Source organism: Macadamia integrifolia, unplaced genomic scaffold, assembly GCF_013358625.1.
Source record: "Macadamia integrifolia cultivar HAES 741 unplaced genomic scaffold, SCU_Mint_v3 scaffold621, whole genome shotgun sequence".
NCBI lineage: Eukaryota > Viridiplantae > Streptophyta > Magnoliopsida > Proteales > Proteaceae > Macadamia > Macadamia integrifolia.
The window spans coordinates 302,740-327,925 of NW_024870499.1; the positions used below are offsets into that span (position 1 = coordinate 302,740).

The 25,186-nt window shown below is 39.0% G+C and overlaps 1 protein-coding gene across 1 annotated transcript; it reads right to left on the reverse strand.

Moving 5' to 3' along the window:
• Positions 1-900: 900 nt before the first annotated feature.
• LOC122069450 (CBL-interacting serine/threonine-protein kinase 24-like) lies at positions 901-24,849 on the reverse strand. Its single transcript, XM_042633465.1, has 9 exons — positions 24,727-24,849; positions 16,296-16,421; positions 6,310-6,399; positions 5,036-5,158; positions 4,487-4,606; positions 2,958-3,074; positions 2,030-2,086; positions 1,852-1,926; positions 901-1,266 (listed from the first exon to the last, which is right to left on the reverse strand). The coding sequence occupies exons 1-9, from the start codon at positions 24,847-24,849 to the stop codon at positions 1,180-1,182; spliced, it is 918 nt and encodes a 305-aa protein (XP_042489399.1). The 3' UTR covers positions 901-1,179.
• Between the last annotated feature and the right edge of the window lie 337 nt (positions 24,850-25,186).

Sequence of the window (25,186 nt, forward strand, 5' to 3'; positions counted from 1 at the left end):
AAAAAAAACTTCGTTCAAAAAAAATTATGAATTATCGATTAGAAAAAAATCAAACCATATGTTGTGATTGATGTCCTCCAAGGGGCCAAGATGTCCCACATGTTTTTTTAGAATACAATATCCACAAATGTAAAATGGTAATGATACATAATTTCTAGTTTACAATAGCAACATATTTTTGAACTTTTAAATGATTCCCATAAAATATTTTTCATTCTGATAGGAAAAAAAAAAAAAACCTGAGGCACTATAGATGAGGGTATACAATTCCTATACCTTGATTTCTGCCATGTGACAATTTCAAGTTAAATTTTTTGAATCTTTAATGGGAAGAAACCATTTACCTGTCAAAGTATCATACTTTAGGCCCTAATTCAATTACATAGGCCACCTTGTATTGCATATTCTCCTGTGTAAAGGATCCAGATTTTTCCTGGGCTTCTTACCACTTAACCATGATGCATTCCATCGTGGTAGGATTTGTGTGTTCATCTTGTGCCTTAAGACACCCATCTTCTCCCTCCCCCTTCACTCTAAATCCCTTCCCCCCCCCCCCCAACCACCCAAAAAAAGCCCCCTCTCTTGTTGCTGTAAAGTCTGATGAGACTCTGTTAGATGGGTCGAAAAAAAAACTTGGCACATGAGGAGATTGACCAACTTACTCATATAATTTGTCCTTGCCCGACCTTCCGCATGACAGGTAAAGCCGTTGGTACAAAAGGCGGTACAAAAGGCCATGCGTCCCAAAAGATTTAAACAGCACGCTTATTTCAACATAAATACATTTAAAAGCCCCCTTAAAAAAGCATATAGTGCTAAGTGAATGTTGAGAATATACGGACAAAGTCACTCCCCTATTACTTTCTTCCCAATTCCTGTGCATCAGACTGAAACTTTGGATACAAAAATATGGATCCGGATCCGGATCTGGCATTGGAGTACTAGAAGCAAATAGTTCTAAGATAACATTTAATGAGTCAACATAATATTTACAGCCCATGAGTTATTAAGCTAAGACATAAATATGAAATGCAGATCAACAATCCATACTACACATAGACTATATATAGAGGATTAAACGATTGTCAAGACCCTTTCCAGCGGGGGACAAACATTTAGGTTCAATCGGCCCAGTCTGCTTACTAATTTGCATCACCTCCATCAATCTGGATCAGCAAGTCATTGTTCTAAAAGACTCGGATATGCAGCACACCCTGTTGGTCTCCAAATAATATGTTCAAGTTTGCTACATAAGTTCTTGTAGAACTGCAGAACAAGGACAGCAATAAAGTGCTATGAAAATAACATGAATTCATTGGTATGTATTGTCAGTCATGAGATCGAGACCAATATGACCGGCTATCATAGGACCAAATATCTGTAATCACTTTTATAGCTTTGCGTCACACACCATTGCAAATGTGTGTGGGCCACTCATTTTCTGAATCAGTTCAACAAGAAGCCAAACCTATAAGATATGTTGATCATGTCATAGCAACATCTAGACCACGAGTACTTTGTAAATACTCAAGATAAAACGGGTGATGCATCATAAGGTAAACGTGTTTGAGAAAGATTCCATTTAGGTGCTTGCCTGGGCATCTCTTGCCTTCCTCAATGCATATGCTTTACAGAAAGGCAAGAGCGTCTGATTGATGCTGTGCTATTGGCTGCACGCAAGGCACAGTGGGAGTACTTCACCTCATAGTAACCGTAACCCTTTTAAAAACATGGTCTTTACTGTAACAGCACAAACACTAAATTTATTTCCCTCATCTTGCAATTTTGGCTTCTGTGATCAAACATGCTAGAGAATTTTATAAAGGAAATATCCAACACAAGAGATCCAACCTTGTGATATTCAAATGTATCACCAGCAGCCTTCCGAACATCGGCCATGAAAAGGGAAGGAGCAACTTCATAAACCTGAAAGAAACAAGAAAATTCTTTTGGCGTAAGTAGTTACTCGAGCCAAAGCCTCTCCATGAAGAACCAGGAAACGTATTGCAAATCTAAGATGCTAAACCACCTCTAGGGCAACAGCAAACTGTCCTGCTTTATTTGCAGATATTCCTTCAAATCTCACCTGCCACAAAATGATCAGATTAGATTAAGAACAGTTTTGGATAAGACATTAGGTTACCCAGTTTACCACAACCGACTCATCAAGCAGCAACAATAGAAAAGGGGTAAGCTCAATCATCACCAAACACCGGTTAAATGTGGAAATGGAATTTTAGTCTGGACTGTAAGAAAATTGCAGTTCTCTGCCCATTAAACAGCACAGTTGCCATTTGTAACACTATCTATTGGTGAAACAGCTTATGTTGACATCCCCAAAGTAACCGGAGATATCCGTAATCCCTACCCAGTACAATCAGTCCATATTCATTAATATTTTAAAATTTGAATCTCACAATTTAACTTGCTCCTTGTCCACTAGATAGAATATAACTGTTATCAATTTGGAACTATTCAACATAGGATTTTGTATATTCCTAATTTCTATGACTTAAATCATGTATTTCACTCAAACTGTGGTCCTGCCAATCTTCATCCAAGTAATATATCAATCAAGGTTCATACCGTTATCACTGAGATTTATGTCTCCTGATTTGGTGAATTATTGTTCCAATTTGAAAGAACTATAGTGTTTTCCCCTTTTGATCTGGTTAAGTCAAACCCTTTAGGAAAAGGATGAAATATATTTTTCTTTTGACACACAAGGCAGAGGGAGAAACAATGACTAAACAAAGGGCAGAAATGAATATAGAATCTATAAAGCTGTGCCTTCACCTTGGAGGAAGGATTTTTTCCCTCCCAACTTGCATAGGTCAATCATTTATTCATCACATTTAAACAAAAGATCATGGTTCAAATATCCAGTCATTAACTCATGATGTATTATCACAAAGGAACCTCGTATATGAACAAAAAATAGCCATGAGCAGGTTCACCTTGTAGTTTCGTGTATGGACCTTGAAACCCATGGATACTCCAACTGCTTCAATAGTTGATATAATCTCTTTTGCTGGCTTACGAGAGACAAAACGAGTTTGTCGTTTTACATAGTCCTGCCAAAGAGAGAGAAAGTTCATTTCCCAACACAGATGAGTTAATGAGCCCAGATCCTAGTGTAAGACAAGTATGACAAAGTAGCGGAAGCACTAAGAATAATACAGGTCACCTCCAATTATATCAGACGTCTCCGAAGAGACCTAGCATATTATATTGCTCTAGTGTGGGCAGAAACCTTATTTTTCGAATGTAAGGTAATTGATTTACTAGACCAATAAACCAAGAATATATCATATAGTATTTATCTTGCTTGATGAGGGACAAGCATCCAGATCTTATAATACAATTTAAAAGACATAGAGAAACCAACCTTGTGGTCCATTAGCTGGCACAATTAATGAGATACTTTCCTTTTATATTCTAGTCATTTCTTGAATAATTTTGTAGGGATTACACTAAAACAGTACATAGCTTCAAGCCCTTACTACAGATCTTGAGATCTAGTTACTACTCATTGTCTTCAGAAAAGGTATCAGAGGTTAAGCAGTTAGATCTGTTTCAATGGACAATTACAATTGATCAGTTGCCATATGTATTTCTAGAATCTCTAAAGAGCCACAGGAAAAGTTGAAAACAAATTTCATGAATGATTTTGCATTAACCTTAACACTGAATAAGAGGAATTTATCCATTGAGACGTGATGCACAATGTGCAGGGTAATATCTTAAGCTCATTCAAGGTCACGAACTCGATGTTTCATCATTGAACAAGTGATCAACAATATTTGATAACTCATTCTCCCTTTTGCTAAAAATGGGGAAAAAATCATTGTCAACTGATAAAGTAGAAAGGTGACATGTCATTTGACCAAGAAAATGAAGCTGAATCTTTGACGAGTTTTCAGCAATGACAAGGGGGGAAAAATCATCCAGCAAAGCAAGCACTTCTTCAACCCCAAAATGCAACAAAAACTAAAAGCTCAAAAGAATCTACTCTGCCAACAGTTTAATGCAAGCTGGAACTCATGCAACTAATACGAATTTAAAATTCCAATTTTTTCCTTGCTACGTTATCTTCTTGATTGATACTCATCTCTATTTGAATAAAACTAGATACATTTTCTAGAAACCAAAACTCTATACAAATAGCTTTTTCTTTTAGCACCAATAACTCCCCATTATTGTAGGCTTCTCCGGAATTTTCTTTTAGCTTAATACCAAGCTTTCTCCAGCCAAGCCCCAAAGCTTGGCAGCCCTTGGTTGATTCAAGGTTCTCTGTTTCCTAGTTGGGTGAATCATACACTTCTGTTCAAGCAACATCCAGTCCTCACGAATCTAATGAGCATGCTTCTAAGTGGCACACAAATCAACTGCAAAGTAAGCTTTTGGAAGCTGGTCGTACTAGTTACTGTTGCAAGAGATATTTTGCCTCCAGATTGTGAAAACTTTGGAAAGCATAAAGCTCTACCTGGCGCCTGTCAAACAATGCCGAAAGGTTTAACCCTTGGGAAAGGGTAATCATCTCAAACGCATTCATCATCAAAGGACCCCTTTCATTGCCTTCTGACTGCTCAGAAACAAATTTATCCTGCAAGATATAACAGAACTACCTTGTAAACTTCATATAAATCGATATATAGAAATAATGCCAAAAACAGACATGCAAAGAGCATCAACATATATTTCCTGCACTGTGATCCACTTGAGTATAACATTTCTTGATGATTGACGTAGCTCTGCCTGTGTCTTGTCTGCTGCCAGTCCCAAGCCAAGCTAAAGGAGGGTCGGCGGGTCTGGTGAGCAGCCAGCACAGTAAAAACCTTAGGCGAACCTTTTAGCATAAATCCTGGACATTCACTTTTTCTAGGGTTGAATTGCGAAACAGGATTCATGTAGCCAACGCCACATAATGGGATAAGCCTTAGTTGAGTTCAGTTGTATTTCTTGATGATTAATGTTAAAATGGAATGATGGAATACAAACCACAAGAACCCCAAAGGAACAAAAAAGCACCAACCTCAATGTCATCAAAAACTGCACGGACATCGTCCAGATTTACTGTTTCATCTTCCACATGTTTGACAGCCAGATAGTTTTCCCTGAACCATGGATCGTTTTTTATCTCCTCTATTTGAATACGCTGCATGACAATGGGAACAAACCATGACAAATGAAAAAAAATATATATTCAAGAGAAGTTTGAGTTTTAGTGGCCAAACAAACATATTAAAAAAGTAGATGACAAGCTAAGTTTCAATAATTCCTGGGGAATACTTTTGTTTATTTGTGACCATTAGAAGAAAACAGATATACTATATTCCCATGTGCAACCAATTTGACCAACTTCTAATCCAGTACCATTGACTAAGAGCAGCTGTTGTTTCTCATGGACATAATTTCTATTTACAACCCCTGCCACCCAGTCAACATTTGGACATAATTGGGGACACTATTCTTCTATTTAATAATATTTTCTTTTGATATCAACTAAACAGAAGATCCATCAAAACAGATGAAGTTAGAGAAGAGTAATTAAAACTTGGATAAGATACAGATTACCAACATATTAATGATTATACATGTCCCCAAATTCTAGGATCAGTGATGTGAAATTTCTCCTTCTTTTCATTGCTTTCTATAAATCCATGCTTGGTTGTTTATATATCAGAAAAATAATAGCTAATTGAGTTAAAAAAAAAAAAAAAAAAAAAAAGAACCAATCTTTCTCACATGATAAAATCAATGGAGTTCAGTCTACCAAATAGCAGGTAAATATCATAGTTCAAAATTTCAGCAAAATTTTGCCGAATTTACCAAAATATTTCAGTTTTGCATGAAATCGAAATGAAATGATTATCAAAATTTAAAAAAGAAATTTCTAAAATTTGACCGAAATATATTGGTTTCAGTAGAAGTCAAAATGTGGGTGAAATCCAAAATTTTGAACCTTGGTAACTGTTCATTGAACTTGGAAAAGATGGAATTTATACAGTTCTAATAATCCATTGTAAAATCTCACATCATAAAATCAATTTGGAGTTCAGTTTACCAAGTAGCAGGTAAATATCATGGTTCGAAATATTTCGGTTTTGCAAGAAATCGAAATGAAATGATTATGAAAATTTGAAAGCAAATTTCTAAATTTCACCAGATGTAGAATTGGAGGTGAAATCTAAAATTTTGAACCTCAGTAACATTGTTCACAGAGCTTAGGAAAAGATGAAATCTATATTCAAATAATCTCACAAAAACACATAAACGAGAGAGAGAGAGAATGATCAGAATACTCACAGTTTTAGGATTGGGGTCTAGAATTCTATGGATCAATGACTTCACCCCAGGCGAGAACCATGGTGGGCAGGCAAACTCTGCTGCATTAATCTACATAGGAACCAGAGAGAATAGCCAGAATATCACCAGGCCAAAGTATAATCTTTGTCCTCATTCTCCTACTTTACAAGTGACATCATAAACATCTGGTCCATGCATGCATGTCAAAACCAATTTGATTGCAACCAAATTTAGAGAAGCCACCTGATGCGGATCCAGATTCCAATGACTGAAATCGGATCGCTTAGGCCCCCAAAAATGACTAAAAATCTCAAATTTAATGGTTGAGGGGTATTCTTGTAATTTCAGAAACAAGCAGGGCATTAAAAGCAATTAGATGGCAGCTAGGTAGTTTTAGAACTGAAAATTAAACATAAGGGCTTTATTCTGGGATTTGAAAGAAAACAAGTTAAAAGAGTGTAAATAAAGGAATCATCTTCAACCTTAGGTAACGTTAGAGAACAAGACGTTAGAAACGAAACCACTTGCTGGCTTCGATCGGCAGAGCTCTCTCAATTGTAATCCAATCAAACCGAAACTTTGGGAGAGGGATCGGAACTCAGATTGCTCTTGATTACAACCAATATCAGTTCAGAAGGAGAAGCTACAGCCTCGGGGAGGATCCTGCGACCTAAACCTGCCGGAGGACTCAAATCTGAGTTCTGGTTTTCAGACGTTATATCCGCTGACTCGCAAAAGCTTGGGATGGAAGCTAGGGTTTAAATAGCCTCAAGGGAAAGCACTTCTGCCCCAAATTTCAGGTTGATAGCTGCAGAAACGAAGGAGTTCGAACTCCTTCACTGGCTGCCAGTACCGCCTGGACTGAACCAGAAAAAAGAACAACCAACCAGAAAAGAAGAAGAATAATAGAAGGAAAAGAAAACAGGGGAAAAGAAGCAGATGAGAAGAGAAAAAATCAGACTAATAGAGAGGAAGAAAGAATAATATCAGAGAAAGAAAAAAAGGGGAAGATAGAGAGATTTGGCAGCCATGGTTTCAAAACCAAGAAAAAAAAACCTTCAAATTTCTATTCTTCAAAATCTAAAACTGAACTTCTCCATCGTTTACATGTTCAATAAAGGAAAAAAATCAAACAATTAATGGAAACTACTTGAAAGGAAGCCATTCTAAAATTAGAAGCTAGCTAATTTAAAAAGAAATTATTTCTAAAACAAAAGAAAATCAAATCAAAAGATATTGTTTTTTTTTCTAAGTCCATCATGCATCTGCATCACCACCTTCCAATAAATTCATAATGCAAATTAGGCAACATAGAAAAAATTATTCATTTACCTGTCAATTTCAAAGGTTATGGAGTGCCCAAAAGAAAAACAATAATAATACTTTTGATAGCTTGGAACTTGACAATTTTTTTTAGACAAATTTGAAACAAAGATATGAGCATCTTTTCATTAAAATAGAAGACACTGGAAGCACAGTTCTAGGGATCGGTATCAGATCGGCAGAACTGCGTGGATTGAACCGGTTCAGTGATGGGTGATCCCATATCTATGGATTGGTACGGATCAAGGGTACAAAGGTCAAAAATCCAATTTTAAATGAAAACCAGGGGATTTCTCTCCGAAGCCGTTTTAAATGAAAACCAGGGTATTTCTCTCCGATCCAGACCAATACGGGAAGATCTGGATCGGTATTGACCAATCCCGACACAGATTTTCATAACCCTGATTGGAAGACTTGTGATGTGGAATCAAGGCATCCTTAAAGAAGGTTCAGATTCCAACCCAATGAGCAGAACCATAGGGCAAGAATAAAGATCGGAATAGGATAAACCCAACTACAGTCTATCAGATTAGCCTCAAAGTTAAATTAAGTATAGGGCTGGTACAAGAAGAACTAAAGCTAACTGCCAGATAGGTAGCAGAAATGATAACCACCAGCAACTCTCAAACCGCATGTCAGATCAGGCTACAGTTAAGGTTGATGGCAGGATGTGTTTACCAATTGGACATTTCAAAACTTCACAGAAATATCATGGCCAGATGTTGAAACATCATCATCTAAAGTAGCAATCAGATAACAACAGAAACAGAAAACCCCAGGTGTGTTTTTGATCAAAAAAAGAGGTAATAAAAATACATAGCACAACAATCACAACTCTTCAACAGTTGTCAAACAGTATTAAATCAAAGAGAAGAATCACACCGCTTACTTGCATGTGCAGGAAAAGATTTGAGAGGGAAGAAGAAGACAAGGGGAAGGGATATGACTTGAACCTCTAATTCAAAGTATAGGTCAGCATCTCGCCGGTCATGCAAAGCATCTCACCTTGACCTCTATCTCACAAACTAACTCGCATCTTACAAGGAAAACAGCACATAACCATTGTCTTTTCTTTTGTCTAAAATCCTTGGGGTAGTATGATCCCCTAACTTTGCAAAATTACAAGAAAATAGTGACTCTTAATACACAAACAAGAGAGTGGTAGAGAACAACATAGAAAATTTCTAGACTAATAAAAATTAGAAACTAACTACTTGATCCTGTATAGCACCTAAATTCCTAATATTTAGGCCTATAGAATTGGCACATTACAATAGAGAACTAAAATTGACCGTAACTTGACCCAAGAAAGTGAACCAAACTCAAAACAACAGGCCCATCTTCTCTTCTTTCTCAAATTCTTAATCACTTAGAAGACAATAAATTATTTCTATGATTTTGGTTTTTGTTTCATAATCAGTAATCTTAGTATGGAAGATGAACTACAATCCCATGAACACCTCCATTCAAGGAAGAACAGATGAAATAACCAAGTAATATAGCCTTGACTATCTCCCCAATGCTGCCTCTACTAGAATGCCACTGAAACCCCATAAGCTCCCAATGAAGAAGATGAAACTGAAGAAGAGAATGAAACAGAGCGAGGATGAAAATTTGAAGAGGAAGATAACGACTATCAGCATTGGTGGAACGCTGCTACATGTAAGCCTACTCTTGAACTCCTACAGCATGAGAAAGTTGACACCCGCTCAACCCATAAGTGTAGACTCATTGATCGGTCCAGGATGCATCAACATGGCAACACCAATTCTTATAGTCGATGAAGGTATGGGATGCATAAAGTTAAGGGAAGATTACGCAGACCGCCCCCTGCACTACACCCTAAAGACAACCCACTCCCCCACAATATCAAAAAGGACTTTTGCCCCCTGTTGGCTGACAGTGTTAAATGTGTTAAATTTGTCTCAAATTCTTGATCCATTTTGAAGAATGACCCGCTTCGACATATTTTGGTGGCGACCCAAATGGGATTTTTTTTTTTTTTTTTTTTTTTTTTTGAGATCTGTGACGGAAGCAGAGAGGTTTGACCAGATGGATCAACCCGCGACTTGGAATAGTATATAATGCACTATCATCTTGTTGAGCAAGCAGTTGTAACTTGGGGGGTTTTCAAGCTAGGGTTTCATAGCGAGTTTTCTTGCTGCTGTTTGGGAATAATCGTTCTTCGACATAGTGAACATATTCTTCTTCACCCGAGGACGTAGCACACCACATTGGTGTGTGAACCTCATTAAATCTCTGTGTGTTGTGCGGATCTGTGTTTATTTATTTTCGTATTTATTGGTGTTTGGTATAACAAACTATTATCAAAGCATATAAATAGAACCTTGTTAGAAAAAGCAAGGTGTATGTTATCAAATGCAGGATTAGGCAAGGAGTTTTGGGCAGAAGCACTTAACGCAACAACCTTGTTGATGAATCGATCTCCTTGTACAACTACTGAGCATAAGATTCCAGAGGAAGTTTGGTTAGGTAAACCTACAAACTACTTTAATTAAAAGTATTTGGATTCCCTTCTTAGGCACATGTGAATGAAAGGAAGTTGGAACATATGGCCAAGAAATACATTTTTCTTGGGTATGAATCTGAAGAGAAAGGATACAAGGTTGTGGTGTCCTGATCTAAAGTCTCCAAAATTTCTTATTAGCAGAGATGTTACTTTTGATGAATCTACTATGTTGCATCCTAAGAAAGAAGCTCTTGTTCATTGTAATGAAGATCAGAAAAATTCTAAAGAGAATGTGGAGTTTGAATTTGGTGGTTCACATTCAAACAAAGCATAATCTACATCAGTTCAGTTGCTTACTTTTACTGAAGGAGATGATGCTCAAGAGAATTAAGAAGAAAAGCAGTACAACATTGCCAGGGATAGACCAAGGAGGAATATTAGACAACCACAAAAGTATAGGCATACTGAAATTGCTGCTTATGCATTATCTGTTACAGATACAATTGAAAATAGTGAGCCTGTAACATATTCTGAAGCTGTTACTTCAGTTGCTTCTACAAAATGATTGATTGTCATGAATGAGGAGAGGAATCTCTTCATAAAAATCAGACAAGTGAGCTTCTCAAGCCGAGAACAGGGAAGAAAGTTGTTGGCTGCACATGGGTCTTCACGAAGAAGGAATCTGCCTTAGGTGTTGAAGATGCTAGGAATAAGGCAGGGTTGGTTGCAAAGGGCTACAATCAAGTACAAGGAATTGATTTTAATGATGTTTTCTCACCTGTTGTTAAGCATAACTCTATTCGTGTCCTACTTGCTTTAGTTGCTATGCACGATTTGTAGTTGGAGCAACTTGATGTGAAAACTGCATTCTTGCATGGTGAACTAAAAGAACAGATTTATATGCATCAATCTGAAGGGTTTATTATTGAAGGTAAGGTGGACCATGTATGCTTGTTGAAGAAGTCCTTATATGGTTTGGAACAGACTCCTAGACAATGGTATAAAAGGTTTGATTCAGTTATGGCTAGTTTTGGATACTGCAGGTATTAGTATGACTGTTGTGTATATTCTAGAAAGCACTCTGATGGGTCATTCGTATATTTGTTGTTTTATATTGATGATATGTTGATTACAGCAAAAGATAGGAATGAGGTCAACAGGTTGAAGGAACAATTAAATTCTGAAATTGAGATGAAAGATTTGGGGGCAGCAAGGAAGATCCTTGGTATGGAGATTAAGAGGGATATAAAAGCAGGAAAGTTGTGGCTATCTCAACAGAAGTACAATGAGAAAGTATTGAAGCGTTTTGGCATGAAAGATAACAAACCTGTAAGTACTCCTATTGCATCTCATTTTAGACTTTCAGCTGCTCTATCACCTCAGACAGATGAAGAACCTCAGATAGATGAAGAGGTGAAGTACATATCACGTGTTCCATACTCTAGTGCAATTGGCACCATTATGTATGCTATGGATTGCACTCGTCCTAACATTTCACAAGATGTCAGTGTGGTGAGCAGATACTTGTCATATCCAGGTAAAGCTCATTGGGAAGCACTGAAGTAGATACTTAGGTAATTGAAGGGGACCTCTGGTGTTTGTTTGGAGTTTGGGAGGAATGGTGATAGTTTATCTGGTTATGTTGATTCAGATTATGCAGGTGATCTTGACAAGAGGAGGTCACTCACAGGTTATGTATTTACTCTTGGAGGAAATACAGTTAGTTGGAAAGTTACTTTATAGGCTACAGCTGCATCATCTACTACCGAAGCAGAGTATGTGGCAATAACTGAGGCAATTACAAAAGCTATTTGGCTTAGAGGTTGGTTGGAGAACTCAACATGGATCAATGGGGTGACTGTTGTCCATTGTGATAGCCAAAGTGCTATTCACTTGACTAAAGATCAGATGCATCATGAGAGGACGAAGCACATTGATGTTCGGTACCATTTCATCAAACAGATAAGTGCTCAAGGTGATATTCAAGTGTTGAAGATTGGTACTGAAGACAATCCAGCTGATATGTTGACCAATCCTTTATGTGTGGGTAAGTTTGAGCATTGCTTGAATTTAATTGATGTTTGCCGTTTTTGAGTCAGCCTTTGGGAGGGCTATTGGAGAAGAAAAAGATTTTTAGCTATTTGTTTGTTTGTTGGAGGAGAATTCAAGCCAAGGTGGAGATTTGTTAAGTTTGTCTCAAATTCTTGACCCGTTTTGAAGAATAACCCGCTTCGACATACTTTGCTGGCGACCCGAATGGGATTTTTTTTTAGATATGTGATTCAAGTAAAGCGGTTGGGGTTGATCCATCGACCCGATGGATCAACCCAGGACTTGGAGTATATAATGCACCATCGTCTTATTGAGCAAGCAGTTGTAATTTGGGGGGTTTTCGAGATAGGGTTTCAAAGCGAGTTTTCTCATTGCTATTTGAGTGTAATCTCTCTTCTATATAGTGAAACATCTTCTTTGCCCGAGGACGTAACACACCACATCGGTGTGTGAATCTCGTTAAATCTCTGTGTTGTGTGGATCTGTGTTTGCTTATTTTCATATTTATTGGTGTTTGCTATAACAATATGAAGTGCAAATGACAAATTTATCCCCCACCAAAAAAAATAAATAAATAAAAACTAAACCTAAACTAAATGAACCACTCAACCCATATTTGAAGACGGAACCATTAGGCCCTCCCATTTTGGAAACCTTTCAGAGCAAGAGCATCGTTCCTCTACATCTCTTGCGACCTGCAACTCTCCGACGAAGGTAAGTGAACCCCTTCTCTCCATTCTCTCCCTTTCCTGTCCCTTTCCCCCTTCTTATCGCTTTGAAGAAGTTGTTTGTTCAGTGGTATGATGGCTCATGAACTGAAGCTCCTGGTTATTATAGATTTCCAAAGAGAAGTCTCTAAACATCTGGGTAGTAGTAGTAGAACTTGAACTTGGAGCCATGGTTGAAGTCTTGGCCGCTTTTGTTGGCGTTGAAGATATTACAAAAGTTGTAGCATTGTCGGAGACCGGAGCACTATGTACCTCAACTGAAGAAGCAAAAGTTAAATCGATAGTTGGCTGCATCACAGATATGGTCTGGCAAAGATGTTGATGACTAGCTTTGCAGGTGGAAACGCCCACAGTTGCAGCTGGTTAGAAGGTGCAGCAGTGGCAGTAGAGGGAGGAATCATCCAAAAAGTACTTGCAGCCACAGCTTTGGAAGGTTTAACTCTTCCTCCATAGCTTACTACCCACATGGGCATAAGACCTTGTGGTGCCGCAACCACTACCATCGCCCCAATGGAAGCAAGACCAAAAGAAATGGAGACTCCATTGTTAACATCATAGTACTCGCTAGTTGCCGCCTGCTTTCGTTTCTTCTGAAAAAGAAAAAAAAAAGGGTGACTCAATCAATTGGGGGTGGGACCTGTTGGCATAATCCACACTGGAACGTGGGAATTCAAGGTCTCATGAACTACTACTAACAACCTACCTTGTTTTTGTTTTGTTCGTGGACAAACGATTTCAAGTCAGGCCTATGGATGGATCCTTTTAGATCCCAAAGCCACCGGATGGTTTCACCGTCAAACTTATGACTGAGTTCTTAGGTTAGCTGAAAGATCCTGGCCGCACAAGTCGCCAGCATCCGGATCCTCCGTCCTCGACCTTCAACCTTCATGTGATGGTCTTTCATTGACGCTCTTCTTCCTTGAGTCACTGATATTTAAATTTGTACGGGCATCTGCATCACCACCAGTACAACCCCAATGGGTGGGTGTCGTCACTGATCACTAATCTTCAAATCTGTATGGGCATAGGCATCTATATCTGCATCGCCACCGGTGCAACCCCATTGGAGCTGCATCAGGGGGCAACAGATGGTGGTTGTAGCAGATCAAAAGGTGGAATTACCCCCTATCTATCTCATCCTCTCCATTATTGTCATCAACTGTTTGGTCACCACCTCCACCGCTCATTTCTAAGATCAGTTGTCCCTCTCTCGCCCTGTTCTTCGACCTCCTGCTTCTGAATCGGCGCGATCCACCCAAATGTCCCCCAAAGTTCTCAAACCGAACCAACCAAACACACGATAAACAGAACGAAGAATAGGAAAGACGAGCAAGACCCACAAATAGGAAACAAAATATATCCTCACCCTACATGATGAGTAATTTGATTAATTAGAAATTTAGGCCTAACTGACATCAACACTTAACAATCCCTTGCAAACGGACAGGGGGCTACTTGTAGCAAGTTTTTCAAAGTAAGGCTCAAGGGAACTTCAAGTCATTTTTAACATTATGAGGGGAGTGCATTGTCTTTAGGGTGTAGTATAGGGCATGTCTGCATAATTGTCCCTAGAGAGTTAATTTGACAAGTACTAGAGAAGATAAGTGTTTCAAGTAAATTTGAGGACATAATGAAAGATATACGTATGATGGTATGGTGACTACTGGCTAGTGTAAGAACTGTTGGGATGAAGATAGTGAATTTCCAATTACAAGTGGGTTACATCAAGAATCAGCTTTAAACCCTTATTTTTTTGCGTTTATCATGAATGATTTAGCCAGAGACATTGAGGTCCTTTGGTATATGCTTTTTTGCTGATGATATTATTATGGTGAATGAGACAAAAGCATAATTAACGCCAAGGTGGAACTCTAGATATCAACCTTAGAATCAAAAGGTCTAAAAAAAAGTAAAACCAAGACAAAAAATATGGTATGTAACTTTAGGCATACTAGATGGACCAACTAGGACGGATAATGAGGTGGTGAATATTGGTGAGGCAGAGATCCCTCAAAGTGAATATTCTAGATACCTGGGATCTATCGTAAGAAAAGAAGGTGACATACAGGATGACGCTGCCCAGAAGATTAAAATAGGGTAGATGAAGTGGAAAGGGTGTTCGGAGTATTGTGTAATCGGCATATTCCTTCAAAGCTTATAGCAAGATTTTATAGGTCGTTATTCCTCCAGCTATGATGTAGGGTGCGGAATGCTGGGAAGTTAAGAACTGTCATATAAATAAACTGTGTAGTGGAGATAAGAATGTTGATATTGATATGTGGGAAAACTAGGAAGATAAAGTAAGGAATGACCATATTAGAGCTGAGTTGGGAGTAGCTCTGATTTATGATAAGCTTAGAGACAGCAAGTCAATTGAGGTGGCATGGCATGTCCAACGGAAGCCTTTGGATGCCCTAGTATGGAGGAGTGACTTAATTCAGATTGAAGGAACCAAAAGTGCCAAGGGAAGGCCTAAAATAACCATAGGAGAAGTGAGGAAAGACATGTTAGCTTAGGCCTCGTTTCTTGTATGACTATGAATAGACCTGATTGGAGAACAAGGATCCATGTGGCCGACTCCATTTAGTTGGGGAAAAGGCTATGTTGTTGTTGTATCAACATGGCAACACCATTTTTTTTTTTTTTTTAAATAATTGTAAATGAAAATGATTCTATCGTTCCACCGATTGAACTGTTTGGCCAAACCATTCATCCATTCCACAACTTACTTTCTATGAGTTAAGGGAACAGAGTATACGATATTGCCACACATTGACCTGTGATAGGAGTACTGTTTAATTTTTTTTTTTCTTTTGTGACAAGTGAATTATATAAATGCCAACCTGTAACCAAGTCCAATTTACAGCTGATAAATGCTATGGGTTTTAACACTGATCAAGAGTCAGTATACACTATTTAACGATAGTTCTACTTTTCCTTATTGAAATGATTCTTTATGAATAGCTTAAAAAGTTTCGAGTGGTTTCTATGCCCTTATTATATCATTCTCTAAAACTAATTTCATAATTTAATTCTTCAACATTTCCTACTTTTTCCATGGGAGGAACATGTAGAATGAAGCCAACATTCTAAAGCCTTGTTTGGGTTTAAATCATAGTTGTCAAGGCTAGGCGACATCATGCACAGACGCCTTGGATGCCTTATTGGTTTCGCCTTGCATCTAGGCCCTCTCCAACGACTTGTGTCACATTAATGTCATGACAACCATGGGTTAAACATCCCATCATACACTTTCATTTTCCAGCAAAGGATAAAACTGAATTAGCAAAAGTCCCCATGTTTCCGTAAATGGATGGGAAAAAGAATTAACATGCATCCACTACATGGTTTAAAAACAAAGTGCTTTGATTTCCCTGGATCGTCCATTCAGCAAAGAAATATGAGTAGTGTACCTTTCTGTATAAAGTTGGAAGGTCAATCTCCTCAAATGGAAGGTATCCAGCAATTAGAACATACAGGATGACCCCACATGACCAGACATCCGCAGCAGAACCAGCATAACCCTGGTGGCTGAGCACCTAGAAGACAAGAAGTTAGGTAACTTAAGGGTGAGATAACAATTCACATTAACATGGAACAGAGAAAATTAAGCACAATTATACAACAACTACTATATATATATATATACACACACACAGAGGGTTTCGTAAAACAGTAGCAAATACGGGCTAAAGAGTAAAATGGGATAACAGAAATATCTTAAGATCCAACGGTCAGAACCAGCTCAAATTCAAATTGAGTTCTTGATTAGGGTTCTTGAACATGTGATAAAAAAAAATCTTAAGATGATCCAATGGATGGTTTGCTTAATCTTAAAAAAAAAAAAAAAAACTTGCTTATGAACTTCTAGAAGCGCAAGTTCAAGTTGCAGGAAAACTAGAATACTTGCTTGTTAATGGATAAAGAAGATGATGGAATAATAAGAACAAAAGAAAATAACACCTGGGCATAGTTGTCATGGCGTCACTAAGGCGGTGATTTGGCGTTCTAGCTGAAAAAGTTCATGGCAGTGCTACGATTTACATGACTCACAAATGGCGGTCACCATTGGCTGATAGGCGTCGCCGCCATGGCCGCCAGGTCACGCCTGATTCACTAGACGGCCGATTTTTTGTAAAATGCAGAGTGATTTTGATAGGGTTATGTTGATTTTTGATATCTGATATTACTTAATGTTGGTTTTATATGTTATAGGGTATATATTGTAGGTTTGTAGCATGCTAAATAACTTTAGAAAATAAGGGAAATAAAAAAGTAGCATACTAAATAACTTTAGAAAATAGGGAAAATAAAAAATAACACATGGGCGATTTGACCGCCATGGCAACACCATAACGGGCGATTCATCGCCAAATTGATTAGTCACCCCTCCAACGCCTTGGATCGATTTGACGCCGTGACAACTATGCACATGGGGTTCACACTACAAGCTGGTTCAATTAAATCAAACACCAACCTACCTTGATCGCACACAAGGGATTCTTCACAATGGAGAAGCAGCACAGCAATAGCCTTTTCATTCATCAAAATTCGCGTACAACACTAGGCTCCCCTACAAATGTATATAAAAGACTTGAAAATAGACTCAGACATTGAAAAGCAAAGGCCTAAACCAATCCTCAACTAATAAGGAATCCTAAACTAACCAGGATGACATAAAGAAGGAAACAAACTCAAAACAAGGCTGGACTTATAGACTCCTAATCCAGCCTCCTTAACTAAAACACTTGATGGCAAGTGAAATAAAGACATTAACTTAACTAGTCCCGTATGCCTAGCCTATACCCAGATTTGAGGCCCATTAAAGTTGCCCATTACAAATAAAACCCATGGAATTAAAAGTCCAACACATATATTAGTATAACTGATGCAGCAGCACTCCGATGGATTGATCCAAACCCGCTCCAGCACCCGAACCAAGACCCAGATCCAATTTGGGTTCCAAGTTACTAATTTGGGTTCAAGATTAATAGAATATTCTAGGATTTTATTCTATTTGAGAATATTTGTTATCTTTTATTTTAAGTTATTTTGGGGTAGCTATTAGGTAAGTAGAAATTTCCAAAGACCAATTTTAGTTTTATTGTGTTTCTATTTTATTAGACTTTAATTTAGGAAGCAATTAAGATTTTCTATTTCAGTCTTAAGAGTTTTATTTTGATTTAATATAAACAAGGCATGTAACCCAAAGAATTAATTTAGTTGATTAATAAAGATGAATTGATCTGGGAAATCCCCCCTACGTGGCTATCTTCTCCCCCACCCCCCTCTCTACTTCCTAAATTGACTAATAACTGCAATAACAAAGGAAATAGACTCAAAACAAGACTCTAACTAAGCTAATGACTTAAATCCCGTTTTCCTGTTTTCTACCCATATTTTAGGCTCATTAAAGTGGCCCATTATAAAGAAAACCCATGGAAACAAAGGCTCAACATATACATAACCCAACCCAAGGCTTATTTGCAATAAAATAAGCTCATTAAGTGACTTATCTATATCAATCCCCCCGATGTTGAGAAAATCCACGAGTTTTGTAGAACGGGAGAATCAATACCAATCGATCAATATCCATCTTTGCCTGTATGAAGTCACCATCAAAACCATGATCGAATGCTATGAAATCCACGACGCAAAGTTCATTGGTGAAGTAGTGAATCGGAAAAATAAAATCGATCGGTTCACTGAAGAGATCAACCGATTTAAATTTTTTCACAAGTTGATCTTCAACTTCCAACGGTGTCATCTCATCTTCTACCACTAGTGATTCATCTTCTAGTTTGTCTATCTGTTGTTCAACGGCTGAGATCACATGGCTGAAGATAGAGTGTACTGTGGTTTTGAAGTCCATGCAATGTCGTTGAGTCTCATCAAGCTTCTCTTGCATCAATTGCATTTGTTGATAAATATCTTGCATTTGTTGACGGATATCCAATAAAAGGTCTAAATCTATAATGGGAGAGAAAGGGAGTAGCGTGGGAGAGAAAGGGAGTCACAGGGAGTCATATGGGAGAGTGTGGGAGAGAAAGGGAGTCGCGTGGCTATTGTGGGAGGAGAAGGGAGTTGCGTTTCAGTATAGCAAGGGATTCGGCTCTGATACCAATTGATGTAAGATCTAATTACAAATGATCCAATCCCGGGCAGGATCTTTACTAAATTCAATATAAACCAAATTCAGGGACAGAAAGAATGAATAAGAAGGGATCGCACAATTGCACAAATCCAACCAGGGGAGAAAAATCGCATAAAGAAAGGGGGGAGAATCACACACAGCCCTAAGGCTCTCAAACATTAACTCAATTCATCATTCTTCAAATCTGTAATTATGAGTACATAGGCTCCTCTATTTAAAGAGGGCAGAATAGATATCATATCAAAACTATGAGCTAGTTTCCAAATAGGACTAGACACTCCTAGTAGAACTTAGACTCATAATAGGACTAGGACTATAATTCCAACATGGAGTAGGTAACTAACGAACCTAAACTGACTAATAACTGCAATAACAAAGGAAATAGACTCAAAATAGGACTCTAGCTAAACTAATGACTTAAATCCCGTTTTCCTACTTTCTACCTATATTTTAGGTCCATTAAAGTGACACATTACAAAGAAAACCCATGGGAACAAAAGTGCAACACATGCATAACCCAACCCAAGGCATATTTGCAATAAAATAAGCCCATTAAGTGAATTATCTACATCAGAGTGTAGAAACGCAACCCTAAAACGATGTAGAAGATAATGGAAAAACAAAACAAACAATGCACACGGATTTTACGAGGTTCGGCAAGGTTGCCTACGTCCCCGGTGAGATGAGATCCTGCTTCAATATCAATGGAGAATAAGGTTACAGCGCTCGTCCTCACACCTCTCAATATTGTTTGCATTACAGAGAAAGAAACCCTCGCTACAAATATATAGCGAAAAAAACCCTAATTCGAATTAAACTACAATTGCCCTCAAATAAAAAATTCGAGCGGGGGGCTGCGTCCCCCTACACCCCCTTGCAACCCCCACGGCCCGCTAACCGGCTAACGGGACCGCAGTCCTGCCTGTTTAGGTGCTGCACCAGTACTCCCTGGATTAAACTGCGACGGAATACAAGACATCATACACCAACAATCTCCACCTTGGCTTGAATTCTATCGAGCCTCCTGTAAAGATCACTTGTAGACGTCTTCATCATTGTACCTCATTAGAGGTAAAAACCCGCACCTATTTGGTGCGTCCCTCATCTTCAACAATGAGTAATATTAATCAAGTCCAAACAGGACTCGAATTTCTCTGTCGTAACTGGCTTTGTAAACATATCTGCAGGATTGAGATCTGTATGAATTTTTCTCAAGTGAATACTGCCTTCTGACACAAGCTCCCTGATCTTGTGAAATCTCACATCAATATTCTTTGTCCTTGCATGAAACACCTGATTCTTTGCAAGATGTATGGCACTCTGACTGTCACAATGTAACATTGTACCTCCTTGCTCCAACCCCAACTCACGAACCAGTCCAGCCAACCAGACTCCTTCCTTGGCAGCCTCAACTGCTGCCATGTACTCTGCCTCTGTAGTGGACAACGCAATTGTAGACTGAAGCATCGCCCTCCATGATATAGGTCCGCCAGCCAATGTAAACACATACCCTGTTGTAGACCTCTTCTTGTCTAAATCACCAGCATAGTCAGAATCAACATAACCTGCCAACTCTGTAGAACTTCCCTTACCACTGAACATAACACCAATATCTTTAGTTTTGCTCAAATATCTGAAGATCCACTTAATTGCATTCCAATGCTCCTTCCCTGGATTACTCATGTATCTGCTAACAACACTGACTGCATGAGACAAATCCGGCCTGCTACAAACCATAGCATACATGAGACTCCCAACTGCGCTAGCATAAGGGACTTGAGACATCTGCTCCACCTCCTCATGTGTTGTAGGGCATTCCCCTTCAGATAACTTAAAGTGGCCAGCTAACGGAGTGCTAACCGGCTTAGCCTTTTCCATATTGAAACGCTCTAGCACCTTTTCAATATACCTCTTCTAAGTTACCCAAAGTTTACCTGCATTTCTATCTCTAAGGATTTCCATGCCAAGAATCTTCTTAGCGGCACCAAGATCCTTCATCTCAAATTTAGCACTCAACAAAGACTTCAAAGAGACTATCTTATGTTTGTTCTTTGCAGCAATGAGCATGTCATCAACATAAAGCATCAACAAAATAATGGAATTATCACTTAACACTTTATAATAAACACAACTATCATACTCACTTCTTGTGTAGCCAATCTTCATCATGTGGGAATCAAAGCGTTTGTACCACTGCCTAAGAGATTGCTTAAGGCCATAAAGCGACCTCTTAAGCAGACAAACATGGTCTTCCTTTCCCTGCACCTTGAAACCTTCAGGTTGCTCCATGTAAATCTGTTCTTCCAAGTAACCATGAAGAAATGCAGTTTTCACATCAAGTTGTTCAAGCTCTAAATCATACATGGCCACCAAAGCAAGTAATACCCTGATCGAAGTGTGTTTCACCACCGGAGAGAATATTTCATTGTAGTCTATCCCCTCCTTCTATGCTTAGCCCTTGGCTACAAGTTTGGCCGTATACCTTTCACGCTCCTTCTCAGATGCTGCCTCTTTCTTACGAAAGACCCATTTACACCCAATGATTTTTCTTCCCTTGGGTTTTTCCACAATCTCCCAAGTCTTGTTCTTCTGTAGAGATTCTATTTCCTCCATCATAGTTGTCATCCATTTATCATGTTGTGCATCACTCAAAGCATCATGGTAGGAAGATGGATCACCTGTACCTATAGTGAGGGCATAGGCAACCATGTCCTCAAACCCATATCTCATAAGTGCTTTGTGAGTACGCTTCCCTTTACCCTTTGCCACAGTATAGGGAACTTCTATTGCTTCCTGTTGTCCTGGTAAGTCACTTGATGACTCATTCTCTCTTGTTGTTTCTAACTCACCTAACTCCACCTGCACAGTAGAACCTTCTTTATTTTCATCAACTGCTTGTGAATTGTAATTTGACTTCACTATATGAGACTCATCAAACACAACGCCTCTGCTAACCACAACTTTCTGTGAACTTGGATCCCACAACTTGAATCCCTTTACACCTTTCTTAAAACCAAGAAAGATACATTGCTTAGACTTTGAGTCTAACTTGGAATGCTCACTCTCAACATGCGCATAGGCTGGACAACCAAATATTTTTAGAATAGAATAATCTACTGGTTTTCCTGTCCATACCTCTTCAGGAATTTTACAATCAATCGCCTTTGATGGAGACCTATTGATGAGGAAACATGTCATGTTCACTGCTTCTGCCCAAAATCTCTTGCTCAACCCTGCATTCAGCCTCATACTCCGAGCTCTTTCTAGAAGTGTTCTGTTCATCCTTTCAGCTACACCATTTTGTTGTGGTGTCTTTGGAACTGTGAAGTGACGTGTAATCCCTTCAGCTTTGCACAATTCTAGAAACGGCTTGTATGTGTACTCTCCTCCATTATCTGTTCTCAAGTATTTAATTTTCTTTCCTGTCTTCCTTTCTACCTCAGCCTTCCATTCCTTAAATTTAGTGAACACCTCACTTTTATGCTTCATGAAGTAGATCCAGACTTTCCTTGAGTAATCATCAACAAAGGTCACGAAGTATTCTGCCCCATCTTTAGATTTTATTGTTGAAGGACCCCATACATCGCTGTGTACATAATCAAGCACCCCTTTACTCTTATGTTTTGCAGTTTTGAAACTAACCTTGCATTGTTTTCCGAACACACAATACTTGCAGAAGTTCAGTTTACAAGTTTTTACTCCCTTCAACATTTTCCTTTTATGAAGCTCCATCAATCCTCTTTCTCCCATATGCCCTAACCGCATATGTCACAGATAGGTATCATCTGTATCAAATACTGCATCTATAGTCACAGATGCTCCACCTATAACTGTGCTCCCTATGAGTCTGTATAGGTTTTCTGCTAGCTGTCCCTTCATGACAACCATCACACCCTTAATAATTTTGAGAACTCCACCTTCTGCTATGTACTTACAACCATTTGAGTCAAGTGACCCCAAAGATATTAAGTTTTTACTTAATTCTGGTACATGTCTCACATCTGCTAAGGTTCTTACTATCCCATCAAACATCTTGATTTTGATAGTGCCTATCCCAATGGTCTTGCATACGGCATCATTCCCCATTAGGACAGACCCACCATTATATGGTTGATATGTGTCAAACCAATCCTTATGTGGACACATGTGATATAAACATCCAGAATCTAAAATTCAAGAATCAGAAGGTTGATTTTTACCTGATGATATAGAGAGTACATCTCCATCATCTCCATCTGAACTGTCAGCCACGCTAGCTTCCTCAGATGTCTTATCTACACATTTCTTCTTTAAGTCCGCCTTCCTCTTCAAGCACTCTCTCTTCATATGACCTTCCTTCTTGCAATAGTAACAAGAGACCTTTGTCTTTGCCCCTTTTGATTTCGATCAACTCTTCCCAGATCCCTTCTGATTTGATCTCCCTCTTTCCTGCTCCTTGTCACCTCCGAAAAAACCTTCTCCTTGAGATTTCGTACTACTGGCCTTCTTCCTTGTATCATTGGACATGAGGGCAGCTGCGACTTCATCCATCTCAAGGGTCTCCTTCCCGTACAAGAGAGTCGTTACTAGGTGATCATATGATTCTGGGAGCAACGACAGCAATAGTAACGCCTTGTTTTCATCCTCGATCTTAACCTCCAGGTTTGCAAGTTTACTTACGATCTGATTGAACATGTTAAGATGCTCTAATAGATCCGTACCTTCCTCCATCTGTAGAGAGTATAATTGCTTCTTCACAAACAACTTATTCGTTAAGGACTTCGTCATGTAGATGCTTTCAAGTTTCGCCCATAATTACGGTGTAGATTCGATACCCACAACATATTGTAGGGCATCATCAGAAAGATTTAATCGAATAGCACTTACCGCATTTTCCTCCATCTCTTCCCAATCTTCGTCAGTAATTTTTTCAGGTTTCTTCGACTTCCCCAACAACGTTTTCGCCAAACCTTGCTGTATCAGAAGATCCTTCATCCTTTGACGCCAGAGGGTGAAATTGTTCTTCCCATTAAACCTCTCGATGTCATACTTGACATTCGATCCCTTCCCTGCCATCGTGATAGTAAACCCTAGAAAACGGAAACCTAGAGCTCTGATACCAATTTGTAGAAACGCAACCCTAAAACGATGCAGAAGATAATGGAAAAACAAAACAAACAATGCACACAGATTTTACGAGGTTCGGCAAGGTTGCCTACGTCCCCGGTGAGATGAGATCCTGCTTCACTATCAATGGAGAATAGGGTTACAATGCTCATCCCTCACACCTCTTAGTAGTGCTTACATTACAGAGAAAGAAACCCTCACTACAAATATATAGCAAAAAAACCCTAATCTGGATCAAATTACAATTGCCAACCTAATCCGGATTAAACTACAATTGCCCTCAAATAAAAAATTCGAGCGGGGGGCTGCGCCCCCCTACACCCCCTGCTGTGCAGGGGGGCCTCCTGCCCCCCTTGCAACCCCCACGGCCCGCTAACCGGCTAGCGGGACCGTCGTCCTGGCTGTCTAGGTGCTGCACCAGTACTCCCTGGATTAAACTGCGACGGAATACAAGACATCATACACCAACACCCTCTTCAATTATCTGAAATTTTAGGGGCCATCTGTGCATCCACCACTCTATTCTTCAATGACAAGGATTTAATGATTGAAGGTGCAATACACAGCAAGGCCTTACACATTACCATTGATTGCAACGGAATGAGGGTTCCACATGTCCTCGTTGACAACAGCCCAGCACTGAACATTTTCCCACTCAAGACCCTCAAACAGCTAGGGCTAGGTGTGACTAATCTCAAACCCTCCATGCACGGTGTCAGAGCATATGATGACTCTAGAAGAGACATCCTTGGACTCCTAAGCCATTGACAGTGTTAGGACCAGCCAAATTTCACGGTGAGTTACCATCTACCTTCAACATGTTATTTCGAAGACCATAGCTCCACAACATCGGTGTCATATCTTCCTCCTTACACAGAAAGCTCAAGTTCCTCTGGGAAGGCAACATATCACTATTATGGCCGACCCAACGTGGTGAACATTAAGGGAAGACTGGTCTCGTCTCCTATCACTTTTGAATACCAACTTGGGATGGGATATTTCCCCAGCATGGGCTTGGGTAAGTACCCTTAAGTAGGAGCAACT